General features: G+C 43.3%; 1 protein-coding gene across 1 annotated transcript in view; it reads right to left on the minus strand.

Annotated features, from left to right (window-relative positions):
- The window catches only part of LOC126203074 (endocuticle structural glycoprotein SgAbd-8), a 45,271-nt gene that overhangs the window by 17,636 nt on the left and 4,582 nt on the right, over positions 1-23,053 (minus strand). Inside the window, exon 2 of the mRNA XM_049937312.1 lies at positions 12,241-12,491. Within this exon, the coding sequence (XP_049793269.1) occupies positions 12,241-12,491 (251 nt within the window). The remainder of the gene's footprint in view (positions 1-12,240; positions 12,492-23,053) is intronic.

The raw sequence follows: 23,053 nt of genomic DNA on the forward strand, positions 1-23,053 counted from the left end.
ATGAGCTTACAAGCGGAATGAGTAATGAAAGTGTTTCTGTCGGCATTGTGTTGCTCCACAGCAGCGGATTGTCACCTGTTTTTCGACCGCAGACCGCAGCTTTCGTGACCCACGACGGACGCGCCACGCCACGTGGCGCGCAACCTTCACGTGGAGCCGCCCCTCCCAGATCTGTTACAGCGGGTGACTCCACTTTCTCCAACGTCTCAGGTTTGGGAGTGGCCGGACAGATGGACAGACAAAGACGGCATTGGTCTATTGTCTCGCCGGCAGAGGGCGCCCTCCTGCAGAACTGAGAGCCGGAGGCACGTCCTCCATCACACGGGTGGCGCAACGGTCCAGCTCAACAGTGTCTCCCTGCACGTTGATCACCAGTTTCTATTCCAATACTCGGCTCGTCAAAAGTGCAAGTACACAAGGAGGCAATAGTAAACCACCATCGACATTGTTGTTGTTGTGGTCTTCAGTCCTGAGACTTGTTTGATCCAGCTGTCCATGCTACCCTATCCTGTGCAAGCTGCTGCATCTCCCAGTACGTACTGTAGCCTACATCCTTCTGAATCGGCTTAGTGTATTCATATATTGGTCTCCCTCTACGATTTATGCCCTCCACGCTGCCCTCCAATACTAAAATTATGATGCCTTGATGCCTCGGAACATGTCCTAGCCGGCCGGTTTGGCCGAGCGGTTCTAGGCGCTTCAGTCCGTAACTGCGCTCCTGCTACGGTTCGAATCCTGCCTCGGGCATGGATGTATGTGATGTCCTTAGATTAGTTAGATTTAATTTGTTCTAAGTTATTGAGGACTGATGACCTCACAAGTTAAGTCCCATAGTCCTCAGAGCCTCTTAACATGTCCTACCAACCGATACCTTCTTCTAGTCAAGTTGTGCCACAAACTCCTCTTCTCCCCAATTCTATTCAATACCTCCTCATTAGTTATGTGATCTACCCATCTAATCTTCAGCATTCTTCTGTAGCACCCCATTTCGAAAGCTTCTATTCTCTTCTTTTCCAAACTATTTATCGTCCATTTTTCACTTCCATACATGGCTACACTCCACACAAATACTTTCACAAACGACTTCCTGACACTTAAAAAAATGGTTCAAATGGCTCTGAGCACTATGCGACTTAACTTCTGAGGTCATCAGTCGCCTAGAACTTAGAACTAATTAAACCTAACTAACCTAAAGACATCACACACATCCATGCCCGAGGCAGGATTCGAACCTGCGACCGTAGCGGTCACGCGGTTCCAGACTGAAGCGCCTTTAACCGCACGGCCACACCGGCCGGCCCTGACACTTAAAGCTATACTTGATGTTAACAAATTTCTCTCCTTCAGAAATGCTTTCTTTGCCACTGCCAGTCTACATTTTATATCCTCTCTACTTCGACCATCATCAGTTATTTTGCTCCCCAAATAGCAAAACTCCTTTACTACTTTAAGTGTCTCATTTCCTAATCTAATTCTCTCAGCATCATCCGAGTTAACTCGAGTACATTCCATTGGCCCCGTTTTGCTTTGGTTGATGTTCATCTTATATCCTCCTTTCAAGACACTGTCTATTCCGTTCAACTGCTCTTCCAAGTTCTCTGCTGTCTCTGACAGAATTACAATGTCATCGGCGAACCTTAAAGTTTTAATTTCTTCTCCATGGATATTAATACCTACTCCGAATTTTCCTTTACTGCTTGCTCAATATACAGATTGAATAACATCGGGTAGAGGCTACAGGCCTGTCTCACTCCCTTCCCAACCACTGCTTTCCTTTCATGCCCCTCGACTCTTATAACTGCCATCTGGTTCTTTCCACGAACAATACGAGACTGGAATAGAAGGGAGAACCGACAGAGGTACTTAGGGTACCCTCCGCCACACACCTTAAAGTTTTATTTTCTTCTCCATGGATATTAATACCTACTCCGAATTTTCCTTTACTGCTTGCTCAATATACAGATTTTATAACATCGGGTAGAGGCTACAGGCCTGTCTCACTCCCTTCCCAACCACTGCTTTCCTTTCATGCCCCTCGACTCTTACAACTGCCATCTGGTTCTTTCCACGAACAATACGAGACTGGAATAGAAGGGAGAACCGATAGAGGTACTTAGGGTACCCTCCGCCACACACCGTCAGGTGGCTTGCGGAGTATGGATGTAGATGTAGATGTAGATGGTTTCTGTGCAAATTGTAAATAGCCTACCGCTCCCTATATTTTACCCCTGCCTTCATTAAACTGGTTGTATTCCACTGATCCCGCAGAATGATTGGATTCATGACTTCGTTGGAGATAGAACACAACACCTACTTCTTAACGATACAGAGTCAACAGATTCATTATCATTATTGTATAGGGTCCCAGAACTTATACACATGAATATACTCAAATTAAGACTTAAAAATTAATACTTATATATGACAACAAGATCGCAGGTGTTACCTCCTGCAGGTCATTCAGAGGGCACTTCTCCACGATATATCCTATAGTCTTTGCCTATGTACCACAGTAACAAGCAATACTTTCAGATTAATCCCACTTCCTCTGTATGTGGCTACTTGTCCCTAGTATCAAGAGGATGCGGTTGAGAGTCGACTATTCGTGATGGGCGATGAAACCCGGCAGCAGCCTTCGTCCTTAGGTGTGTGTGCTGTGAGTGGACGTTCATATCACTTCTCGGAGACATGGAAAAAGTAACCTGTTAAGTGGCCAAGGTGGCTGGCTTGACTTCACGGATATAGCTGGTGAATTCCGGAACGTATTACTTAGAAATTTCTTATGTGAGTCTGTAATCTTGAAAATTTACACAGCGGGAGGTCATCTGAGATCCAGGAGTATAGAACAGGCAAACACAGAGTGCGAGTAGATCTGATGTATGTGTGCTGTTCTCCCAGCAAGGAGTTCAATATTCAGCAGCTAAGTACACGAGTGAAACTGCAGAAGTACGTAGCGTACCCGAAGTGCTTCTGAAGCTATTTCCGGCTTTTCTGGGGACCGGATTTACTCTTGATCTAAGCTACTTTGACAGTTTCCCGTAGCGTCAGTTAAATGGCTGTGTCAGATCGAAGATGATATACAGTTAGGTAGTGAAAAACACTGCCTCACAAAAGAAGTGAAACAACTAAAGACATAGCCGGATGGCAATGTAAATGTGAACCGGTACTCACAATCGGTAGGAATCTAAATAGTTGTGATTTTCCGTGACAAGTAGAACAGTCACCACAGTGCATTACGGTTCTTCGTGTTTGGTGTTATTAGTAGGCCTAGTACATTGTGTAAGGGAGGTGAGAAGGTTCACATGAAAGACAGATATATGAGTAGGTGACAGAGTGAAAGGCGTATTATTGTGGGTCTCCATTTGACCAGATAGTCTAACTGTGCTGCATCAGGTTTCGGGGCGTTCGTATGGTACAGTGGCTAGATGTTAGACTTCATGGGAACTTGGAGGCAGGCATACTCGTTGTCAGCTTTCTGGTCGATCAAGTCTGACCACAGCAAGGGTGAATCACCGTATTTTCCGCCAAGAACAACTTAGCCCATTCACATTTTCATTGGTCATCCAAGAGCAGCTATGTTCACCCTGCAACGTTCTTTATTATCCTACTGTTCCACACCATTGGTGGAAGACTACCGGCTGCCGTATAATGGGAATAGAATTCTACGCGTAAGTAGCCTTTAACACTACAACACACACAGCTGCGTTCGGTCTGGTTCCTTGACTGGGAAACACTGGACCGTTGCATTGTGTTCAGCGATTATTGGAGGTTCAGCTCTACTCCAGATGACCATTGTCACTCGCGTGATACCGATCTATGGGGAGGTTTATCACCTATCATGCTTTTCAACAGGATAATGCTTTTACACACGTGAAACATGACTATATGAACTGTCGACATGCTTTTGTGTTACGCCTGCGGCCCATAAGATCGGTCGGCGACAGTATATGTGTGGAAGCAGCTCAACGTCCAACCCGAAACTGTGTCAGTATCCAGGATATCAACTACCCATTCCAAAAGTGTAGAGCCAACTTGCCTCAGCAGACGATAAAACGGCTTTGTTACCCTTCCTATCCAAACCAGTGCATGCATCCTGGTCAGAGAGGAACTTCGTATCGATACGTGGGCTTACACTGCTAAGTCCTTGTCTCGTTTTATTGGTCACTGAAATGACATTACAAATCCTCTCAAACCGTGAAGTTTCATTACGGCTCCTTCTCCCCACATCGGAGTTTCACTTCGTTGTCATGCTGTATAGTTATGAGGACCTTCGCGCCTATCAAGTAACACATGTAAATTACTATTTGTGTATATATTATGGAAAATACACTCTTTGACCTCTATTTTACTTCGCCTGTGGAAACTACCATCGAGCGTTCCTCAGGTTACGATGTAATATCCACAAATTTTTAGAAACAGATGCTGCTACGCAGCAACAAATGCTAGGGTGTGCAACACAGCTGTAGGTAGTTCGTTCAGGATCAATCAGAGATAGTATGCATGGTTACACCTGATAAATCAACAAATGTAAAGCTTACTTCGGGAATACTCCGAAGGTAGTGTTAGTGTGGATATCGTTGAAGGCCTCGTGAATTTGTTCGCGAACGATGCTGTTGTCCGCAGGAAGGCTACAGAGGCAGAAGACTTATGTAAATTGCTTGTAAAACTCCAGAGGATCGATGAGTGGTACAGGCACTGGCAGTTACACTTGAACGTAAATATCGTAGAAGCAAGTGAACAGTTCCACTATTTTCTGATTACACTTTTGGGAACAGATCACTGGATATTTTTATATGTATACTTATAGACTGCTTTGATACAGACTGCTGTGAGCTGCTCTCTTCTGCTAGCTTCTTTGTAATTAAGTAGTGTTTGCACCGTACTTCCCCATTTACCTGTGGAATGTTCGATATGATACCTTCTGCAGCTACTTCTAGTGCCGTGGAAGTTATTCCCTGAAGTCGCAATAAACGCACTATAATTTTTTTTCCTTGTCAATTTTATTACATTGTTCGTTTCTTCGCTGATTCTGGGGAGAATCTTCTCATTCGTTGTCTTACTGTTCATCTATCAATATTCTCCTAGCGCACCACATGTTAGGCACCTAGTTTCTTTTATTTTCAGGATTTCCCATAGTCCACGTCTCACTATCGTACAATACCGTGCTCCAAACTTACGTTCTCAGAAATTTCTTGAATTAAGGTCTATGTCTGATACTATTAGATTCCATTTGTCTAGGATACTTTTACTGCCAGTACTAGGCTGATTTTCAGTCCTCATTGCTACTTCTGTTCTTCGTCTAACTCGTGGTCACCAGTTTTGATGTCAAGTTTATCGCCAATCTTCGGATTTATCTCGACTCCTGATATGATCATTAGTCTGCTCATTTTGTACACCACATCTTGTAATTCTTCATTTTCCTGAGGACGGCACTACCATCGGCGGATCTTGTCACCGACATCCTTTCACCCCGAATTTTAATTCCACTTTTGAACTTTTATCCCCGCTAAGCTTCTTCGAAGTACAGACTGATCAGTAGGTGAAAAGGAATACATACTTGAATTACAAACTTTTTCATCGATGGACTACGTTGCTGGTTTCGCACTCTTATTGCTCCCTCCAGTACCTGTACGTTTTTGTATTACCTCTTTCCGTATAGCTTAATCCTACACTACTCATAATTCCAAACATCGAGAACGATTTTCAATTTTCGAACGCAATATCTACATCGATAGTACCTTGGTTATTCACAAATTTTGTATCCGTTACAAATCAAGCCGCTAAAACGACTGTTCGGTGCCTTTATCATTCCTAAAGCCAAACCATTTTTCCATTCTTTTGCATATTGCTGTTGAATGAATGATGTTTTAAGCACATAGTGCCATAGTTCTCACTGTTCCCTGTCCTTGCTATCTTCACTGTAGGAGATCTGATCTGTGCGGCTGGTCCCGGCGGAGGTTCGAGTCCTCCCTCGGGCATGGGTGTGTGTGTTTGTCCTTAGCATAATTTAGTTTAAGTAGTGTGTAAGCTTAAGCTTAAGTCCCATAAGATTTCACACACATTTGAACATTTTTTTTGGAGATCTGATGATATGCCTCTAGTCTCTTAAACTCTACATAGTAAATTCTATAGTCTTGTGGTTGGCATTTCTCTCAATGGAGTACAGAAGAAATGTCCCGGAATCGTATTGTGCTCTGTAAAATCATAATATGGAATCGCTGCGCCCTCTGGATCAGGAGCAGTAAACTCGTTGTACCTACCGCCCGCCTTTGTATCTCTGTTAGTACAAAAATTTTCTAACCGCCCGCAAGATCACGAATAAAGGTGATTTATAAAGTAAGTAAGTAACTTCACATACAATTTATGATTTAAAACTTATAATAGTATTTACTTACTAAATATTCTTTTCTTTAAAAATTTCGTGATAAGCTAAAGAAAATACTTATATGCCTTAACCGTCTACCACCCGCCATGAAAACTGGAGCGCACATTGATCGTAAGGTACCAGGTTGATCACCACTGCTCTAGATCGACACATGTTCCTTAATGAGATATTCACTCTGCAGCGGAGTGTGCGCTGATATGAAACTTGTTAGTAGGCTGTTTATGTTTTCTTACTGGCAACGTTACGTAGCGCTCTGTATGAAAATCACTGGCTGGTTTGCATTGTTGTCGGCTATTGTAGTGTTGGGCAGCTGGACGTTAACAGCGCGTAGCGTTGCGCAGTTGGAGGTGAGCCGCCAGCAGTGGTGGATGTGGGGAGAGATATGGCGGAGTTTTGAAATTTGTAAGACTGGATGTCATGAACTATGTATATTATGATTTTTCAACACTATTAAGGTAAATACATTGTTTGTTCTCTATTAAAATCTTTCATTTGCTAACTATGCCTATCAGTAGTTAGTGCCTTCCGTAGTTTGAATCTTTTATTTAGCTAGCAGTAGTGGCGCTCGCTGTATTGCAGTAGTTCGAGTAACGAAGATTTTTGTGAGGTAAGTGATTTGTGAAAGGGATAGGTTAATGATAGTCAGGGCCATTCTTTTGTAGGGATTTTTGAAAGTCAGATTGCGTTGCGCTAAAAATATTGTGTGTCAGGATAAGCACAGTCTTGTATAATTGTTCAAAGGGGACGTTTCAAACCTCCTGGCAGATTAAAACTTTGTACTGGACCAAGACTCGATATCAGGACCTTTGCCTTTCGCGGGCAAGTGCTCTACCAACTGAGCTACCCAAGCACGACTCACGACCGGTCCTGACAGCTTTTCTTCGCAGGAGAGCTTCTGTAAAGTTTGGAAGGTAGGAGACGAGGTACTGGCAGAAGTAAAGCTGTGAGGAGGGGGCATGAGTCGTGCTTGGGTAGCTCAGTTGGTAGAGCACTTGCCCGCGAAATGCAGAGGTCCCGAGTTCGAGTCTCGGTCCTGTACACAGTTTTAATCTGCCAAGAACTTTGTCACGTTCCTTATTCCATCAGGTCATCAGACAGCTCCTCTCCCTCGCCAACGCTCTTAGTTTCCCTTTCCCACATGTCTGATTTCTGCATTGCATCCACAAGCGAAAGTACTTTTGCATTCTTAATGTTTTTCACGTTAGCTTTTACCATACCAGAAAAATTTTCTCGACTTTTCTTCATCTGATTCCGTTCTAGCAATGACCATTTCCTTTTCGATTTCCTCAAATTGTTCCTGTTGTAATATTGTTTAAGCTTCTTTGACTTCTTATTTATTTCCTGTATTAGTTTGATTTTACGCCATCCTTATTACGTCCGTTGTGGTATATTGCTCTGAAGGTAGCAGAACTTAATTTTGTCTAACTCGCCGTCACCAATTTTCGTGTGAAATTTATTTCACTTTCGCTACTCTCCCTTACTTATATACTTCTTCGGCTTAATCTCAACACATAATGTAATTATTAATCCTTCATTTTTCTTGAACATACCTGTACTTCCTTCTTTCGCCCATTATTTTATTTTCTTTTTACTTGCAATTTCTTCATGATTTCCTTTCTTAAACATGTATTTGTGTGGCTGGCTTCCATGATTCCCTTTTTTAGTGACGTTCAGTCGTCCTCAGTTGAATAAGCTAGTGTGTTATTCTTTATTGCAGTATCTATATCATCAGAGAACTGAAAGAGCATATCATTTCCCGAACTTCAAAAGCCCGTGTCCTAACTTACTAATTCATGCGGATGATTATCTCCTACTTCAAACTACTCTTCGTCTTTACATACGGATTACAATCCAGAATTTTATTTCATGATTTAATCATCTGGTCTTCTCCATGTTTCATATCCCCCCTGTGTTTTTAACAGTGTTTTTATGTATCTTACCCCTCCTTACAAGTGCTAAACTGTTAACACATTTGTATAGCTTGTTTTGAGTTTATTATTATGTTAGCACTTTGCATTATTTTTTAAAGAGAATTCTTCGTAAAGGCGAATCACATTTATGACTGCTTTGGAGAGTAGTTGTCCAAAAAGCAAATGTTTGATGTATAGAATATTCTAGAACTAATATCAGAAAGCACTCTTATAAAACGGTTCTCTGTTTTGGAGATAGGAAAGGGGAAAGAGAATTGTTGTATGCAATGACGAAGATGGTCATTCGCTACCAGTAGAGACAATGTTTTGGCAGGTACTCAAACTCGGCTGTGGTATGCGAAGGTGAAGTACAATTAGAAAAACAAAAGACAATCGTTGAAAAATAGATTTCTACTGGTACAGGAACCAGAGCAGTGCTACATGTATATAAAAACAATGTGGCTTGGACTTAAACTCTGTAATTGCTATACTTTCGTTGTGGCTAGTCTCTCGGCAAAAATTACGAAGTAATTTAACAGAGTTTCGCTATTCCTTGTTTAGCACAACAGAATCAAAGATACTTTGAAGCAGGTAATACACATCGGAGGCCAACACGAGGTCATCCAAGACAATCTACCCCGCAATAGGGCCTATATCTGGCGATTATTTGTCGCGAAAGCCAAAACATACGTGCAAAAACAATGGTGTCTAGAGCTTCCACTCCCCCAAATAATTGGAATTTACCAATAAACTTTATATTTAGCAGTTGAAATGAGTGTCAAATGTTCATTACGTGCTCATAGCTCATTTCCATGAACTGACGCATGGTCGCACAAGGGAACTGGACACTGGTTAACCCCAGGTTCGACAGAATATGTGTCCCTTCAGTGACTGACCAGTGACTGTTGTTCCACTACCGTTTATCTCTAGAAGTTACATCTGCTTACAGTTTACTAGAGCGCATAGTAATGCAGCGCCGTTGATTATAAAATAAATAAATAAAAATGCCTTTGTGTGAACTAATTACAACACCTGTTTCTCAGGACAAACCATTATATCTTGTTACATGACTGTCAAATACCACTATGCAGTACTATTTCATTTTACACCACTATTTCGTGGTTATTTTATACAGTGTAGTGGACATGTGGACATGATAGGAACACATTGCGACAGGAAGATGCACTCCCACTGAGCTCTCGGGTCCAGTTTGTCGGCAGGAGACAGTCGGCGAGTCTCGTAGAAGGGGCGGAATCGCTAGGGAATGAGGCAGCTTTCGTAGAAGTTCGTCTTTGGCCTGCTCCGTGCTTTTGTTGGCAGAGTCGGAGTCTCACTTGTTGATAGCAGAGGACCATCACAGACGCCCCCCAGAGAATACAGGACGATGTTTATGCCTTTTCTGTATGTACATCAAACGGCGGCATGTCATGTGCCAGCTGACCAGTGTGGGAAAGTCAGTTGCTATTGCTCCAAAATTTGGTGTACCCACTTGAATGCATTGCCCTACACCAATCTAGGACTTGCTGCTCCGGATGAGTACCAATCTCATTTTTCTTAATCTGGATTTTCTACACCAAGACTGGAAAATTCATGCTGCGTTATCATGTTTCCGCAAAACAAGCGATATTTTCGTTCATCACATTGGCAACAATATTAGGTCATCCACTCTATTGAGAGTTATTTTTGGAACGTGTGCAGTTGACGGTTGGAACTAAGATTCCGGATGATTCGTCCCCCGACCACCATCTGCTGTTGACCAGCACATGGTAGCTGATTTGTAGGGAAATATTCATGTCGGAACTGCAGTAGCACGATTTATATTCTAAGCAGTTCTTTACTTTCTTCCTTTGCCAAGCAATTTATGTTGTTTAATTGGCTACAATATGTCTTTGCGTAAATTTGTGATTTCATTTAGGCTTTTAGAGAATTATACTCTGAGTAAATGTTATGTCAATTATTTCAATCATTAAGAGGACATAGATATGTTACTCTACGTCTTCATTTAGATTTCGAGATTACCTTACAGCCTCATAACCTTTCCATGGTTAGGTGACCCGCAAATAATAAATGTAGCACACTGTATTCCTCAACTCTTAATGTCACGGTTATAGTGTTCTCGTTGTGCACAGGGCTGATGCAGTACTCACAGATTCAAGAGCTTCATAGCCTCCGCATGATTAAATGAGCTTAATCATTCGTTATATTCCGTGGGAAAGTTATGTAATAACATAGTGGAATTATATATTTCAATCTGAGGTTCGAGAAAATCCTTTTCTGTGTTCTTAAGTGACCATGTAACGAAAATTTTTATTCAGTAGCGGAATATTCGCGGAACACACATATACGCTCCCCATAGATTCAAACATGGGTACCTGTTTTTGTAGGTAGTATACCGACGAGAGAGCATCGAAGCAAACATAAATGACGAAGTTCCAAATTCTTGGTATTAGTTCGTCGACATATCTTTCAAATTGTGAAATGTATGACAGGAAACTCGGGGCAAGATTTTAGTCTAGTTGTGAAGCCTGTTGTTAGTAGCTGGTACGCTTGTTCAGGTATAGTGAGCCAAGAGGGAATAATAAGAGTGGACAACCAAGAACGAAGCGCTCCGGTTAACAATGGTGTAAGACAAATGGTTCAAATGGCTCTGAGCACTATGGGACTCAAGTTCTGAGGTCATTAATCCCCTAGAACTTAGATCTAGTTAAACCTAGCTAACCTAAGGACATCACACACATCCATGCCCGAGGCAGGATTCGAACCTGCGACCGTAGCAGTCGCGCGGTTCCGGACTGAGCGCCTAGAACCGCTAGACCACCGCGCCCGGCGGTGTAAGATAGGGGTGTAGTCTTTCCCCCCTACTGTTCATTCTGTACATCTAAGGAGCAATGACAGAATTAAAAGTAAGGTTCAGGAGTGAAAGGATATCAATGATAGCATTCGCTGATGACATTGCTATCTTGAGGGAAAGTGAAGAAGAATTATATGATTCGCTGAGTAGAATGAACAATCTAATGATTGCTGAATATGGATTTAGAGTACGTCGAAGAAAGATGAAAGTAATGAGAAGTAGCAGAAATTAAAACAGTGAGAGACTTAACATCAGGACTGATGGTGACAAAGTTGATCAAGTTCAGGAATTCTGTTACCTAGGCAGCAAAATAACCAACGACGGGCGGAGTAAGGAGGACATCAAATGCAGACTACCACTGGCAAAAAGGGCATTCCTGGCAAGAGAAGTCTACTAGTATCAAAGATAGGTCTTAATTTGAGGAAAAAACTTTCTGAGAATGTACGTGTGGAGCACAGCATTGTATGGTAGTCAATCATAGACTGTGGGGAAACCGAAACAGAAGAGACCAGAAGCATTTGAGACTTTGCGCTGTAGACGAATGTTGAAAATTAGGTGGACTGATAAGGTAAGAAATGAGGAAGTTCTGTGCATAATCTGAGAGGAAAAGAATAAGTGGAAAACACTGACAAGGAGAAGGGATATGATGATAGGACATCTGTTAAAACATCAGGGAATTACTTCTGTGGTACTAGACAGAGCTGTAGAGGGCAAAAACTGTAGAGGAAGGCAGAGCATTGGAATACATCCAGCAAATAAATGAGGACGTAGGTCGGCACAGAAGAGAAATTCATGACTGGCCGCTTCAGACCAGTCAGAAGACCGATGAACCCCCAAGCAAAAGCTTGTAAGAATTTCGGATGGTCTCCGTCTAACGTAATATCACTGAAACCCTTTCGATAGTTACGAAAGGAAGAAGGTGGATTTTAGCAACAACTTAAACAAAGATATCCCTGCAAGCGTTTCATTGCAAATTATATTTACTTAACTTTAAGGGCCGAAAGAGAACCCTTTACTTTGGACAGTCTTCCTGTTATTCACATATAATACAGTGGATACGTGTTCGGAAGGTGTAGGGAGGGATGGGGACCTACCTAGTCTTGTAACTGCCGTCGGCACTCTGCTCCTTGTCGAAGCGCACGATGGGGATGGGCGTGGTGTAGCGCTCATCTCTCGGGCGCGGGTCCGGCTGTGGCTGGCCGATGGCTCGGGGAGACGGCTGCGGGGCCGAGAAGGGTTGCGGCTGCGCCCCGTCATCCTCAGGGTACTGCGGCAGCGCCTGCGGCTGACCCCTCAGCGGACCGCGCTGAGCCACAGCGCAGGACGCAACAATCGCCAGAACCACCTGCCAAACAGTAGAGCTCCAGTCAACATCCCTCCTGTGGTTGTTTATACATAACAACTGCCGAAAACCCATTCCCCTCAGTCCACCTGGAAAGAATTTGTTATAGAAGCCCTGAGTTGTTAGATTACCCACGAGTTTAATTTTTTTACAGTGGTCAACACCTTTGACCCACACTGACAAATATTCCGATTCATTTATTTTACGATGATTTGTGGTCCTGATAACCAAAGGCATCGACGACAAGTAATACGAATTACCCCTATCTCTATTGTACACCTCTGTGATCTGAAATTTCCGATAAGCTATGACGTTATGGCTGTTAAAATTTTCTAGGCCAGCAACTTTATCGATTTTCGGACCACGTACTAGTGCAGCAGTGACCTAGCCATTACCGTGCTGCCTGGCATCATTGTTGATAAAGTGTAAAGTTCAAATCTCCACCATAGAAAACTGATGGACCATGACCTAATTTGGAGTATATATGAAAGTTTATTTTGCAGAAACTGCTTAAGAGCTACAAGATGAGGAGTAAACATTGGAGGAGGAGTAACTTTATGCGAAGAATTGCAGCTCTGAAAATAATGAAAACTTTCCTTCATCGGACAACATACATTCATCACTGGGAGAGCTCTGTTTGGATACAGTAATGACAGCTATAAATGTGCAGACACTATCACGCTGAAGGATTGGCTCTGAGCACTATGCGACTTAACTTCTGAGGTCATCAGTCGCCTAGAACTTAGAACTACTTAAACCTAACTAACCCAAGGACATCACTCACATCCATGCCCGAGGCAGGATTCGAACCTACGACCGTAGCGGTCACGCTGTTCCAGATTGTAGCGCCTAGAACCGCTCGGCCACCCCGGCCGGCGCTGAAGGATTGTTAGGGTCTATCGATAAAGGTAAAATTCCGCCGTTGTGCGATATCTACTGAGCACTGTTGACCTCCATTGGGCTCCACACTTCTACTGATTTTCACAACTCTAAGGGGAAACTGTGCCCATGATTGAATGTTATGTGTAACGAGGTAGAGTCCCTACGCTCAAGTCTTAGTGAGTGCATCTTGTAGTTATTTTCCTGTAAACCTTGTCCCACAATTTTGGACCTCAGGGGCACATTTACGCGTTGACATACTTGTTCATTGTAAGAATAATATAATCGCGACCCCTCAGAAAATAGCTCCACCCGACATCCCCCGCCTCAGCCACTGACACATTCGTATAAAATATTAACACCTTAATTTTCTGATCAAAAGTATCCAGACACCTATTAGTAGACTTTAATATTACGTGTGTCTACCTTTCGCCTTTGAGATGGCTGGGGACACTTTCAGTGAGGAGTCAGTGTCTGTCAAGGATTGGCAGACCGTTCTTAATGAAGACCCAAATCCAGAGAAGGCATACTTGACGCCGGAGTCTGGAGCGAAGCCGACATTCTAACTTATCTCAAAGGCGTTCCATTAGTTTCAGTCCGAGACTCAAGACAGGATAGCCGATTTCAAGTATGTTATTTTTCACAGACCGTTCCCTCAAGGGTGAGTATTTAAGAGAGGATGCGCTGACATGCTGAAATAAACAATTATCGTCACCGAACTGGTTCTGTCCTGTACGCATTACATAGTGCTGTAGAATGTGTTTACATGCTTCTTCATTAAAGCGTTTTCTTAAGCGCTGTATGAGCACGACATCTTAAATCACGAAAAATACTTCCCCCGTACTTCACATTTGACACTACGCGTGATGGCAGTTACGTTCTTTGGCCAAACCCAAATCGGATAGCCATAGTCTGTAGTGTGATTAACCACTCCGTATCACTCGTGCCCAGTCAAATGGTTCAAATGGCTCTGAGCACCATGGGACTTAACATCTATGGTCATCAGTCCCCTAGAACTTAGAACTACTTAAACCTAACTAACCTAAGGACATCACACAACACCCAGCCATCACGAGGCAGAGAAAATCCCTGACCCCGCCGGGAATCGAACCCGGGAACCCGGGCGTGGGAAGCGAGAACGCTACCGCACGACCACGAGATGCGGGCACTCGTGCCCAGTCATCCATGTCACTAGCGTCGCTTTTTAAATCAAGCGTCGCTTAGCATTGGGTCCACAAGAGAACTGCTAGACTACTGTAATTCATTCTTTTCAGATGACTACGCAGAGTCATTATGTCGGCTGGACTGCTGGTATCTGGAATGAGTCCTTCCACCGATTTCATGCAATTTTTTTACAACGACTCTCATCAATGCTGGACGCCTATTGTCTGTCAGTACATCAGGTTTATAGTTGTTCCTTTGCCTTTTCACTTCATAATTATATCTCCAAAAGTCGTTTTTGTTAGGTTTAGGAAGGCTGAAATGTCTCTGATGGATCTGTTGCTAACTTGCCATGAAGTGACTACGTTTGAGGTCTTTGAGCTTTCCTGACCGACACGTTCTGCTATTACTGCTCTCTACTCGCAACACAATACTGAATTTTATATTGGTTGGCTCCACCTATCAAGTTGTCTACTGGTCAGTCCGGTCTTACATACTTTTGATTAGGTAATGTATGTATCGCTTTCCCACGCTGAGTGACCAGCTTCTAACGTACCATTATTTCGCAAAGCCACTAATTTTGTCAGTGACGTTAGCACTTTAATGTATAATCTGAACTTGTATCAAAATAATACTTAATGCCAAACGCAGCCCATTCATTACATGTGCTTCAGCGTTTGTATAGTATAGCCCCTTATTAGTCACGTGTGTAGTTGACTTACCTCTTTGAGTGAAATAAGGAAGTGAAAATATACTGCAAACGGCCACAAATAGGCACATCGTACAAAACATTTATCACCCCACGAAGATATCATTTCAACACCTTATAAAATCCCCCCTGTCCATCATAATGGCCTGAATATGACTAGGAGAAATGTCCGTAAGTCTCTACAGATATGTCACATCCGGATGAAGCTGTTCGTTGCAAACAAGATCTCGTAGAGCTATCGAGGTTCAGGAAGCTGAGTGATGCGTTTCAGCCAATGGTCCAAAGAGGATCAGAAAATTTCTATGAGATTAACTCGAGTGATTTAGCGGGCAAGTTGGAGGTGACGCAGGCTACTTGAATGTTTCTCAAACTGGGAACGTACGATTGTAGCCCAGAGAACACGACTGTTGTCATCTTGGAAGTGTCTTCAGGACACTTCTCATGGAGATACAGTTGAAACGAGAATGTTTGGTCAGCGAAACGTCGACATAAAGATCCCAGTTCAGATTCAAGGTAACCTGGACGAGCAGGCCCAAGTCATAGAGTGAAGCGCTAACTTGAACTGATAACATTAAATCGCAACGTTGAATATGGACCATCGTCATCTGTAGAATGGAATGACGACAATGAAAACGGTCACCTTACCACTTGGCTATCCAGGCATGATTCACATCCAGTACCAGACACAGGGTTGAGGATCTATCCATGAGTCGTGCCCTGGTAACCAAATGGTAAGACGACCGCTCGCAGTAAGCCGGAAACCTAGGTTCGAGTCCTGGTACGGCACAAATTGTCACTGTCGTCTTTCTATTGTAATACAGCTGACGGTTGCCCATATTCGCAACAGCGAACACGTTTCATATCTTTCATAGCGGCTCTACTCGCCGCAATGCCTGTTCCTCTGGACATGCAAGCACATCCAACGGAGCATTGCTTCATAATTCGGAATTAAACAGGCATTGCAATATTGTATGTATCCACCGACACCAGGCAAGTGATTTTCAATGTGAGGGTACGAGTGTCACAGTAAACGTGAAGTGGCTCATCTGGAACAAGCTACTGTACTCCTAGGAGAGGTTCCATGCGGCGACCGTAGCCGCGTTAGTCGCTTCGAGAGAAGGCGGCATTGCAGCCTGTGGTATTCAATCTCGACGCAAATTCTTTCTCGCATCGTCAACGTGAGGGTATGAGTGTCACAGTAAACGTGAAGTGCCTCATCTGAAACAAGCTCCTGGACTCCAAGGAGAGGTTCCATGCGGCGACCGTAGCCGCGTTAGTCGCTTCGAGAGAAGGCGGCATTGCAGCCTGTGGTATTCAATCTCGACGCAAATTCTTTCTCGCATCGTCAACGTGAGAGTATGAGTGTCACAGTAAACATGAAGTGGCTCCTCTGAAACAAGAAAGGTCTCACCCGTACGGGAATATGTATAACAGATGTACGAATACAGGTTATAGACACATCGTTGACGACATTCGGAGGGTTCGGTATGGCCGTGAATAGTGGTATCGTGGTACAGATGGCCAAACGGTAAGGCTACCGCTCGCGATAAGCGGGAAATACGGGTTCGAGTCGAGGTCCGGCACAAAGTTTCGTTGTCGTCATTCCATTCTACAGCAGAGGGTGGTTCATACGCGTAAATGTGAATACGTTCAACGTATTTTATGACGACTGTAGTTGCCGCAGTTCCTGTTCCTCAGGACATGGATGCATGTCCAAAGGAACTTTGCATGGTAATTTAGAATAAAACATGCACTGCAATATCGTCTCAGGTGATAAACTGTGGCCTGAACGACTCTCTCCACAAGCTGTGGGATAAATGATTCATTGTACTTTCGGTGTACTCTACCGCCTTCATTATTTGTAGGCAGTCAAAATCTCACCCGACCACACTACCAGCCTCCAGTCAGCTATACTCTAGTTTCTTTGTCGTTTGTCCCATTAAAGTGTGGGATTATTTGCTGCTGTAAGAATAGGCATTTCTGATGTGCCCAACTTCTGTTTAATACAATAACCCCCGCAAAGTACGCTCGGGGTTAAACTGGAATGGACCTACTTTCATTGGCACCAGCTAACCCCATTGGTTCTGAAAGCGACTGCCATTGACGAGGCGTGCCCTTTGTTCAGTCCTTGTCGGTTAGCACCTCTTTACGACCACTGTTATTATTTCGTCTTACATGGCCCCGAGCTGTACACCATTCCTTGCACACACGTCGGACAGTCCACATCAATACACCAACAAACAGGGCAACTTCATTCACATAGCGATAATGAACGATTTCTGCCTTTCTGTAACGTTGTCCCATGACTCGAGCCGCACACACAACATATATATATATATATATATATATATATATATATATATATATATATATATATATATATATATAAGGGATAACCAATTTAGTATTGGAGGGCAGTGAGGAGGGTAAAAATCGTAGAGGGAGACCAAGAGATGAATACATGAAGCAGATTCAGAAGGATGTAGGCTGCAGTACGTACTGGGAGATGAAGCAGCTTGCACAGGATAGAGTAGCATGGAGAGCTGCATCAAACCAGTCTCAGGACTGAAGACCACGACAATATATATATATACGCATGATCAGACACTCACACTGACATGAGCGCTTGTGGGTCAATTCTACACCACGGCTCCAGCGTGTGTCACTAATATTTTGTCCTGTGAGATTAGTTTCTCAACTAAGATATTCCAGTTCTCCTGACTCCCGAAATATTTGGGCCATTCAGCTGGATCTCTCTATGTCCGTCGTTGTAGCAGATGGTTAAAAGGACGTCAGTTGTTCAGTATGAAATGAAAAGTAAAACACATGCAGCCGTTCCTTTTGTGTTCCATTTAGTTACACAACCACTTTCATTTTCCATTACACCATCTGCAGGCCCCATGATCAACGAAAATTCGGCCGAAGGTACTCTCGTGTGCAGTCATAACAGGAGACAATGTTAAATAACTGGAGTCTGTAGATCTATGGTTGTCACGACAATATTCCTTCCTTCATCAATTTATTATTGGTTCCTGTTGTAATTGCAAGCGAGACTGGATTCCTTCCAATTTACGTTGCTCAGGGCGGCTGAATATGATATAATGGAACAGCGAAACTGGTTAAATGCAAAAGATACGGTTGCAGGTACTTTAATTTTCATTTCATTCAGCTGAATTGTTGCTGGCAATAGCTGCTTGAGACAGGCAAAGAGGTCTTCAACTACAGCGGTACCTGATATTTTCCTTTTGTTTAGTGTCCCAATGTTCTCTTGATCTGGAGACCCTGTCCAATGTGAGGAGCTGTTCCGGCAATTCACCTGTACTATTAGGGAGATCAGACAGCTAATCTGCAAATTTGATCATTCCACAACGAAGCTGACGATCAAGACCTGTTATCATAAAGATTTTTCTCACTTTTTATTAAGACAATAAAATAAATACTTAGCCTTCTTGAACCGTTACCGATTGTAATCGCCGAAATGGTGTCATATCAAAACAATTGTACCAGGCAGCTAGACTCCACGAATCATGAATTCTGGCCATAATATGCCAAACGAAGACATATTGTGATACAGGTTGGCTGAGTCAATACTGATCCATCAGTTTCATCATGGCGTCAACTCAAATAGTCTCAGTCATCTTACATTTTATTCAATATAAACGGTCCAGTCACATTAATCTAATGCCTGTGTTCGATGTTGACGAGCAATTGCTACTCAACGACGGCAGGTGGCACCACTGGTAGTAATGTGGTGGGTGGTATAGAAAGTGGATCGGGGAGACGCAGAAAATGGTGCAGTCGTTGTCGTAATTCGGAAAAGAAGCGATTTATCTGACGTCCAAAAGGGTATGTTCAGTGGCTTTTGGACCACTGGTGGAAGAATTTCCAAAACTGCTAACTTTTTAAACTGTTCATGTGCTGCCATAGTTAAAGTATATCGTGCGTGGCAAAACTGCTCTATCCAAAACTGGCGCCGAGGCAACTGCGGTGCACCACCGGCTATAGATGACACGGGTGAACGACGGCTGTGTAGATGTGTACGGGCGAATAGACGTACAACTGCTGTGGAACTGACTGCCCAGATGAACCAGGGTACCAACAGTGCCTCCTCAACAATCGTTCAGCGGACTTTGCAGCATGTGGGACTCCGCAGCAAGTGACTGGTTCACGCACCTATGATGGCTGCTGTTCGTCGGCCACGAAGACTGGACTTTGCATGCCATTACCTCAAATGAACGTCCACTTAGTGGCGAAGGGGACCTTTAAGTACGTCACGTTATTATGCCGCATCACACAGAATGTCTTTGGCATGTACGGCACTGCAACAGTCGTCTGAAGGGGTCTGACCGAAGGAGGAAGCGTTATGGTCTGGAGGTTGTTTTCTTGGCATTCGCTGGGTGATTTCGTCAAGGAGGGCAATGCAACACGTTGCACAGCTCGCGGCGTGCTTGCGTGTGTGTGGTTCAGTGAGCTCAAGGATGAGTTTACTGTACTGCCCTGGCCACTGAACCCACCAGATCTAAACGCAGTCGAGAATCTGTGGGACCACATCGATCTGGCTGTTCGTCCCATGGATCCCCAGCCGTGAAACCTAGTGCAGCCGACCACAGCACTGGAGTCGGCATCGTTCCATATCCCTGCTTGGACCTCCAGAACCTCAGCGACTCTCTTCCGGCACGTCGGTGTTGCGGAAGGTGGTTATTCAGGCTTTTGGCAGGTTCTCACATTAATGTGACTGGACCGTGTTCTTATATCACTGTTGGAAGTATGAATTTCATTGTATCGGTGACGCCAGATAAAGAGTAAAGGAAGAACTGACAATCCTGGACGTGATCCAGAAGTAGATGCGGCCAGGAAGCGCTGGTGCATAGTCTTCAGTGTGTCGCGGACTTCTGATCTGAGTTCACTACTACATTTTTCAGGAACATTTCAGCGTATTTGGAATGATCTCCTCTATTACTGAAGTAGATGATCCCAAATGTACTATTGCTACTGTATGAAAGTGAGCTATACGTCTGCAGAGGTTTCATTCCATAGGGATCGAAACGAAACAGCTGGCCCATATTGTGCTAGGCTTGACCCCACGTGGCTTTGCGTGGCTTTCCTGCGGAGGCCACATTTCACTCACCAACAGGCGATTAAATATTTGCCTTTTCTTGCGAAATCCTTTTGCCTCTTCTCTCTTCCCTTTTATTTCACCAATAGAGCTCTGTGGTAAGTCATCGTTTGGATATAATGTCGTATTAAAAAAAACTAGCACTGAAAGTTCTTAGAATGACATATTACGGTTTTGAAAGATGGAGAAATGCTCTTGTTACATGTCTGCGGCTGTGGAAGGGAGATCTCAAAAAGAAAAAAGACTACGTGTCAAGCTTATTCCGTTCTCAGCCGTAAGGGTTGTGTCTAGATTATGGATGAACATAATTTACATTTACATGATATCAGGGAATGTAGGCATTCCCGGTGATGTCGATAGGGGAAACTTCCTCAGGTTATCAGGCTAATCGTGACGTCGATTACGTACGATGATATAAAATACACCCTTCCTTATTCGTAAATACATAACATTTCAGAGAAACATATAAGGAATTTATAACTATATTTTTATCATTAAGCTTGCGTTCCTTTCTTCCTGTTGTCATGTAATTATCGACTTTTGTTTGTATGAAGACATACTTTCCATGATATGTAGTGCTTAGTAGTGAAGTATTTTAAATATTAAATTAACGAGGATATCTTAGTGGCTTAATGCACGTCATGGAATATATATACTGCGGGAAATCACGGAAGGAGTGTATAGAGGAAAAGGATTTAATCCTTTGTATTCAGTCACAATTAGTATGGCATCTTGACGGAAAACAATGTGTGTACTTGTGCCAGATGTCTAGTGGCATATGCTCCACTCGTGCATGATATTTGCAGGCCAACTATTTTATTTAGTAGCCAGACTTTTGTACGTGACTGAAGTAGCCTACATATTCTGAGGGCGAGTAAATGTCCATAGTTCGTATGCTCACAAAATTAGAAATGTTACGCAGCCACCAACACTAGACAACTAAATGGGTTGTGGGGCTGACGGCATGTCGACGATCACAGTTTGATTTTATGTGGATACGATTAGCCGCCTTCATTTAACTAAAACGAGGATTTGTCCAGTGAAGAACCACTGCGAAATATGTAGCACCCGGGGTGTTATATCAAGATTATCTTCGATGAACACGTGCTCGGTTCCGTCATAGCGCCTACAATAAAATACACTGACTTCAGCATTAAACTGCCCTTATGTTTCTGACTGAGTCGTTTTGAGGCAGATGATCTATTGACAATGACGAACATGTCCTGAATGAGCGTTTCTCTGTACAGTAATGATTCAGGGAATGCCTCCTAGGTAAGAAAACGCCTAAAATCTGCACCCAGGTGGTCCATATCCCAAGCGAACGAGTATTAATCCAGCAGTTAGTTTCGACTTGTACCAGTTCACTTCCCTGTGTAGCTATGAGTGATTCATGCTGCAGCGAAATTACACCAAATTTATTACAAGTAAAGTTACATCATTAACGGTCCGAACGTTTCATATGCAATGGTGAGACTTCATAATGGCGACTGGCGTGAATCTTACAACGGAGGCAACGAAAGAGACCCGAAATCACAGAGACGCGATTAGAAGCTGCATCAAACGCCTGAAGTCGGTCCCGTAAACGAGTTGTGCTTACTCAGTTTCGTATCAGTACTTCTGACCCACTTCTGCGAAATTTTAGGGACATCTATACTTGCGTTATTGACGGAGAATCATGAGGCAATCACGCCTAACAGTAGTTTCCTCTTCATGACAGTACTGGTGAAAGTTAGATGTAATTATAATCTGAAATTAACGTGGGTTTGAAACCAAGAAAAGAAAATGTTTTCAAAGCTACGAGTGCGAAAGACCCCGAGTACCTACTCAGGATTACTAACGACTCGCATGCGCTGCCCAGTTCATTGACCAGGAGCCGGTTCGCAAAGCGAAGGAGCAACCAACGACTTTCTCCTACAGATTCCCTGATGCTTCTCGGACCGTAAACAAGTCTTCTATGCGGGGAGACTCCTTTCGGCTTCTCGCATTAGCGCCTACGTGCGTTCCACTTTTGACGGAGAGCGACGGCGTGTTTATGTCTACCAGCCTGGTCAATGGAAAGTAGTTGACTGACAACTTACGCTTTTCAGACCGTTCCCACAATTATTTTTTAGACAGTTGCTGCAGTTGTACATGACTCTCAAATCAAAGAAAGTAGAGCAGTGGCAGGGAGAAATGTGACTGTTTTCAGTATGCTAATGCTGTATGCAGTTCTAAACAGGACTGAAATTCAGTTATACAATCATTAACGTAAATATTGATTTAAGAAGTACAAATGATTAACTGAAACTTTCTGGAGAATAAAAACTGCGAACCGCACTGGGACTTGAACTCAGGACCTTGCCTTTCGCTGGCAGTGCTGTTATCGACTGAGCTATCCAGTCAATATTCAGACCCGAATTTACAGCTTTACTTCTGACAGTATTGATTCACCACTTTCCACAAAAAAGTTGGTAAGAGCATAATTCACTAAAAGCAGGATTTATGTTCGTGTCCGAATGCAGTTAATAATTTTCTCCTCTCTTCAATTCTGAAAATAACTCTGACTCTAATTCAACTGCATTCTGAGGGGAGATTAGCCATTCGAAACTGTAAACCGTTTTTGGTCACTCCTCCTGTTATTGACACGTATAAGTAAAAATTAGGCACCTGTGAACGACCTTTCCATAACTCTTCCTGTAATAACGGTGAATTGATGATTTT

This window comes from Schistocerca nitens, chromosome 9 (assembly GCF_023898315.1).
Source record: "Schistocerca nitens isolate TAMUIC-IGC-003100 chromosome 9, iqSchNite1.1, whole genome shotgun sequence".
Classification (NCBI taxonomy): Eukaryota; Metazoa; Arthropoda; class Insecta; order Orthoptera; family Acrididae; genus Schistocerca; species Schistocerca nitens.